This window comes from Sinocyclocheilus rhinocerous, unplaced genomic scaffold (assembly GCF_001515625.1).
Source record: "Sinocyclocheilus rhinocerous isolate Xijiao unplaced genomic scaffold, SAMN03320098_v1.1 scaffold1215, whole genome shotgun sequence".
Lineage (NCBI taxonomy): Eukaryota > Metazoa > Chordata > Actinopteri > Cypriniformes > Cyprinidae > Sinocyclocheilus > Sinocyclocheilus rhinocerous.
The window spans coordinates 724,071-730,224 of record NW_015628913.1 but is presented as its reverse complement, the minus strand read 5'-3'; the positions used below and the strand labels follow the sequence as shown (position 1 = coordinate 730,224).

The window sequence follows — 6,154 nt, the reverse complement described above, 5'->3', positions numbered from 1 at the left end:
GACCCCTTCATAGTCTGACTGCTAAATATGATTACTGTTTCGCATGTTACAATGATAGTAGTTTGACCATTTTTTTCCAAGTACGGTATTCTGATAATTGTCTTAAGTATGCCTTTTATGACTTCTTTTAAAGGAGATAGGAGTAACTTGGGCAACAGAACATGACTTATTAGGCTACTATATATTAAAGTGCTTGGCATATCATGCATGGTGTGTGCAGGGTCAAAAATTAACACTTGCCAAGTGCAAATGTGAGTAAATTGGCTTTGGCGAGTAAAAGAAACAGCCAGATGGCTGGTAATGCTTTTAGTGATTTCAACATATAACGGTATTTTTTTTTTACACTGTATATGAACAATAGTTTTGGCCGCTCTGCAACTTGAACAAATCCATTCTAAGCAATGCAAGTGAACATTTGAACTTTTAACTCAATGGGAAATGTAACATCAAAACTTTAGTTTTCTTTTATTGTCATAGCTCCGGAAATGTGATGGGTGGCTTAACTGTGATACTGTGAGCGACACAATGTTCTGCGCTAGTTGCTGCAACTATACAAGGGACAAAGTGCTAAATAAATCATTTGTGATTGGTAATGGATTACGTTACTACTTTTGTCATGTAATTTGTAATCAGTAACGGACTACAATTTGTAAATAATCTACCCAGCTCTGACTGGTATAGTAATATAATAGTGTTAGATGGGAATATATATATATATATATATATATATATATATATACACAATAGAGATCAAAATTAGAGAACAACCTACAAATTCCTAAATTTCAAGGTCACCCCTTAGTCCTATTTGAAGTCATTCTAACAGGAGTAGAAGGGCAGTTTTTAAGCATATTTCATAAATTAATCGTATTGTGAAGCACAGTATAAAGACTTACATCAGATATTTGAAAAAGAATTCTGATCAAAATTAGAGAACACTTACAGATACCTCCAAGTTATTGGTGTTAATCTGGCACCTGGTGCTAATTTCCTTAATTATATGACAAACCCTATTTAACTGGCAGCATTCCTCTAACTTTCACTGAGATTGCAAGATGACGGGCAGCTCTAAGGTGACTGAAATCCTGCGACAGAAGGTTGTCCAGATGTAGGCCAAAGCGATGACCCTTTCAGCCACTGCACGAGAGGTTTGTCGTTCCAAATCTGTACTTTCTTGAATATCGCATCTTTAAAATGACACTAATTGATTCAAGTCCCCCAAAAGGCTGGTTTTCCACGTAAGACAAATGCACTAGAAGACAGGATAATGCAGAGACTCTCAATGGGGAATCGGTTCAACACTGCAGCTGAAGTTGCTCGCCAGTGCTGAACGGTATGGATCTGACTCGGCACATTTAAGAGAAGTCGTACTGAAAGCATAATCTGTAGTGACCAAGCCTCTCATCAGCAGAAAGAATCAAAAGACTAGACTAACCTTTGCTGAGGAGCATGTTGTCAAACATGTTAGTTGAACAGTGGTATACCCACAGCTAATATTCTTTCAATTTTTGAGCAATGAAGATTAACAGTATTTCAGAAAAGAACAAGTATTTGTAGATTGTTCTCTGTTTTTGATCTATCTATCTATCTATCTAATGTGTGTGTGTGTGCGTGTCAGCGACGTGTTACACTTTCAGCTTATTAATTGATCATTTTCCAGAAGTGGAGGACAGGCATTTCCCAAGGTCTCCATTCTGACTGAATATGCAACTCATGATTCTGGTTAGTGAATGTGTTAAGTAGCCTGGGACAGTCTGGATGAAACAAATGAAGTATTATGGATAATGTGTTGTGACAGCTTATTCATTTGCCATATCTGGAAATTCAAATATGAACTCGATTTGCAAAGTGGGTAATTCGTAGAGTAAAAACATTGTTTTGGTAATACAGAGATAAGAAATACCACCTGACAATTCCTGTATTCTGTGCATGATTAGTGCACAGCCATGCAAGTTAATCAGTGCACTTTCACTTGTTATATTAAACTCCCATAGCAAGGTATGACCAAAGCAGGAGCTTCGCAGTTCTGGTCACCATGCTTTATGTTGATTTATGATGCCTGTGAAGACCCTAGAATGCCTTTAGAAGAGGAACTTCATGAAGTTGTGCTCAGAGGAGAGTGACTGACTGGTGTCAGGTAATGAGGTGCTCTCAAGTGTTGAATGCCACAGTGGCTCTGTTCCAAATCATAGTACGCTGCCTTATTGTAAGTTGTCTGCATAGGCAGCTACAATCTAAAGTAGCATTCTAACCAAAAAGGAACCTCATAAATGACTGAATTGAAACCGTTTTCATTGGTAGCAATTGTCCCTCAACCTGCCAAGTTCCCAAGCCCAGTCTAAAAACCATCAAAGCTTGAACTTGTACCACCTGATCGCTGCAACACAATCATGTGGGAACACTCAAAATAGCAGTGTAGTTTTTCTGTAATACTTATGTCTAATAATTCTCATAATTGACTATGACTTAATGCAAGAATAATTAGAATAACAGTAATTACGGCATGGTATAAATGCAGCATTAGTCTCTTGTGTGTTTTTGTTTTATGTAACGAGTAGGACACTCCTGGATAAAACTTTTCAATGAATGCATTCGGAGATGTCTTATCCATGATGCATACATACAATAGTGACATAGATTTTAGCCAAAACAATGTATCTTTTAAGACAGCATCATTTTAGATGTCTGCCATTTGAAAAAGGTGTCAGTACCATGCCTAATTGCCTAAGATGCCTAAAAATGCTGTCTGTAAAAGTAGGCAGCTCACTAGGGTTTAGAAAAGAGCCACAAGCTATCCAATTACAAGAGTATCGTCCTGAAGAAACAGCAATCAGTTTTGTCTGTCATTCAGAATGTAGGTGTGTTGGGGTAACTGCAGTCACAGCCCAGTTCACCACTCCCCTATTTGCTAAGTCAACTAATCGTAGTATTCATCTTTCAGTCTCTCACAGTGGCGGTCCCTCTTCATCTATGAAGCTGATATGCTCTGTGGAAGGCCTTTCTCCTGCTGCCCATTCTTGCATCTCAAACTCTAACTGAGGAGGTCCCGGCCTGGGGTTCTGCGGGGACTGTGAAGTGACAAAAGAGGCCTGGGTTTCTGGCAGGGAGTCCAGGAAGCAGGGCAAGGGTGGGGAGGTGTGCGGACAAGAAGGGGAGGTGTGCGGACAAGAAGGAGGGGTGCACGGCCATGGCTGGACCTGAGGGGCGGTGGCAGTGGAGGAAGGGGATGAGGGAAACTGACTGATTCCCAGCCTGTGGTCACCAGGGGAGTTACTGATCGAGGGTGGTGCAGAGCAATGAGACAGCGGTAGAGGTGGGGTGTCCTGTGAGGGGGGTCGAGGTAGCAAACCTCTGCTGTGACTGGCAGGTTGGTGAGGACCCTGGCAGGGAAAGCAGGAAGTAGATTGGGAGCGGAAAGAAGGGAGCGAGAAGGAAAAGGTTAGAGATGGGGATAGGGGGTGGCTGGCTTGCGGTGGCTGGGCCGGAGCTGCCTGAGTGCCTTCCCCCTCCGTTTGGGCTGTCACTGGAGAAAGAAGGACTGGAAAGGAAGGTTCCCTCGAACAGCCTGCCTGAGCCTGTGCTTGGGGTCTCTGCGGCAGGTTGGTGGGTATGAGACAGCTGGGCAAGCCAATGCTCCCAGTGTCTGCGTTGTCCAATAGGGTGCATGTAGATCTGAGCGGTGCAGACGATGTGGCTGTGGGTGAAGGAGCTGGTGGCGTGGATATTGTTGGACTGCTGCTACTGCTGGGAGATGGAGGCATTGTTGGCCTAAGGGCTGTCTGGAGAGGTTGAGATCCAATGACAAGCAAGGGCCGGAGGAGACGTGTCATTTCCTGTAGCTCTTTGCTCAGCTGAGAGACTTGCTGGGATAGACTAGTCATCTGTGAATGAGATCAGCAGAATGTAAGTTATGGAACATATAGTTCTGGCTATAAAATCTGACTGGATGTTCTTCATTCAAAACTATTCACATTAAACGATGTCCCAGGTAACTATTTCCTTATGGGTGTAGTGGCTGCATGTCTCTTGAATCATTCCGCTGTCACAAAATTAAGTCGTTTTAGGATATGAAGAGCTTTTCGCTTAGCATCCAGGTCCTGATCAATCTCTCTGGGTTTATTTTGCTATGTTGACCAGCTGACTCTTTACTATCTTGTACTTACTGAACAAAGATGTATTTTATGATAGTGCTGTAGAGCAGCCTTTTTACAAAAATCAATAAGCCACTTGTCTTACACCCTTTAAAAGTGGTACAATCAATGTAATGCATGGCCTATAGTGGTTTATTGGTTTTGGTAGAGCCTGATCTACTTTTCACACATCTTCACAGATATAAAGGGATTTTATAACCTGCATGTTGAGTAATGTTGTAGTACTCAGGAGTTTGTCTGAGTCCAAGACCGTATTTCCATGGTCTTGGTCTTGACCCAGACTCGAGACCTATTCCGGTGCCGAGCACTAAAATTCTATCCACAGTGTTGTAGTACTTGAGACCGGAATTGGTCTGGAGGTTTGCGTCACACTGATTATATAAAATAATTTGATTAATTCTGATTTTATGTTTGTTTCATTTACCTCCTCACTCAGTTTGGTGATGCTCTGCTTGGTCTCCAGCTGCTCCTGGTTCACTGCACACAGATGCACACAAAATGAGGTAAGTTGTTATAGAGAGTGTTAAACATATATTTTTTTAAGCAAACAGTGAGGGAGGCTTGGATTGATGAAGAAAACTGTTCCCTGGCCTTCTGATGCATATTGCACACAAAACTTGTAAGAGCTGCAATCTGATTGGCCAGCTTTAAAGTCATTGTGCATCGGAATTAAAGTTGCATTAGTAAAGTTACCAGACTGCTATGATGAATGATTGAGAGGGAAAAAATTAATAAATGGATTTGCTAAGGTTTGTAAAGTTCAAGGTCTGTGGCATCAAGTCTTATCCTCAAAGGTACTGAAGAGTTTTGATTGAGACATTTAGTGGGACAAATATCTCTGAGCAGCAAAATATTCTGTATTGCTTTGAGGTTCATATCCAATTTCAGATGTACCAGCCCTAAATGTCACGTTAAAAAAAAATAGTTGGCAGTTTTACATATTGGTCAGATGGTCCCTTCTTGTCTAAGTGGGCGGTTCTTGGATAGAATAAGCTGCAGAATAAGTCTGATTGTGCAAGACAGTCTATTTTTGGAAATATCACTTGATGATATTTCCTTTCAGAAATCGCATTCTGCTTTGTAGTTGTGTTTGTACCTGGGGAAGGGGATGGAGGACCGCTCTGAGGTAGGGTGGGACCGAACTCAAACCTTTGTGTTGAGCTGGAATTGCTTTCTGTCTCTATGCCGTCCACAAACCTACAGAGACATCAGACAAATGCACTGTTGTTCATGTACAGCTGATGAAGAGCTGGTAAGAGATTCAATCAGTGTGGTTAAAAATAACTGAAATAATAATATTAACAATAATAGCTTTAGTAACTTTTAAAAAACTGTTTTCTATTTTAATATATTTTAAACTATAATTTATTCCTATGATGATTTCTGAAGGATCGTGTGACATTGAAAACTAAAATAATGGCTGCTGAAAATTCAGCTTTGCCATCACAGGAATAAATTCCATCTTAAAATATAAAAGTTATTTTATATTGTAATAATGCTTTACAATATTACTGTTTTTACTGTATTTTTCATCAAATAAATGCAGCTTTGATGAGCATAAGAGACGTTTTGCAAAAACATAAGATCTTAATTATTCCAAACTTTTGACTGGTAATGTAATATAAAAATGCCTAGGTAGAAATTGATTTCTTAACTTTTTGCTAATTAAATTTAAGCTTTAGATAAGCCTTGATTTCTTAGTGTAAAATTGAAGAACCAATCACTAGAGCAGGCAGGGATTCTACCCAAATTGGTTGTCATGGTAGCTGGATACTTCTTCTAAATTATGAATCTGTAAAGTTCCTGTGAGAGCCAGCAGAGGGCCGCAGCTCATTGAGGATGTGATGTGCGATGTGTATGTGTACCTGGGGCTGAGTTCTGGAGGGGCGCTGCTGAAACTGACCACAGGGATCTGGAGGGTGGCGGGTCGCGTGTGGTCTGACGGAGGGCGGAAGGGGCGAGGGGGGAGGAGAGGTGATCTCAGGGGGGAGCTGAGGCCCCGA

The 6,154-nt window shown here is 41.1% G+C and overlaps 1 protein-coding gene across 1 annotated transcript in view; it reads right to left on the bottom strand.

The window, feature by feature from the left end:
- Positions 1-2,679: 2,679 nt before the first annotated feature.
- Positions 2,680-6,154, bottom strand: part of LOC107738522 (potassium voltage-gated channel subfamily H member 3-like) — a 110,777-nt gene continuing 107,302 nt past the window's right edge. The window contains exons 13-16 of the mRNA XM_016550279.1: positions 6,017-6,142; positions 5,248-5,348; positions 4,576-4,628; positions 2,680-3,881 (exon numbers count right to left, since the gene is read on the bottom strand). Of these exons, the coding sequence (XP_016405765.1) occupies positions 2,946-3,881; positions 4,576-4,628; positions 5,248-5,348; positions 6,017-6,142 (1,216 nt within the window). The 3' untranslated portion in view covers positions 2,680-2,945. The remainder of the gene's footprint in view (positions 3,882-4,575; positions 4,629-5,247; positions 5,349-6,016; positions 6,143-6,154) is intronic.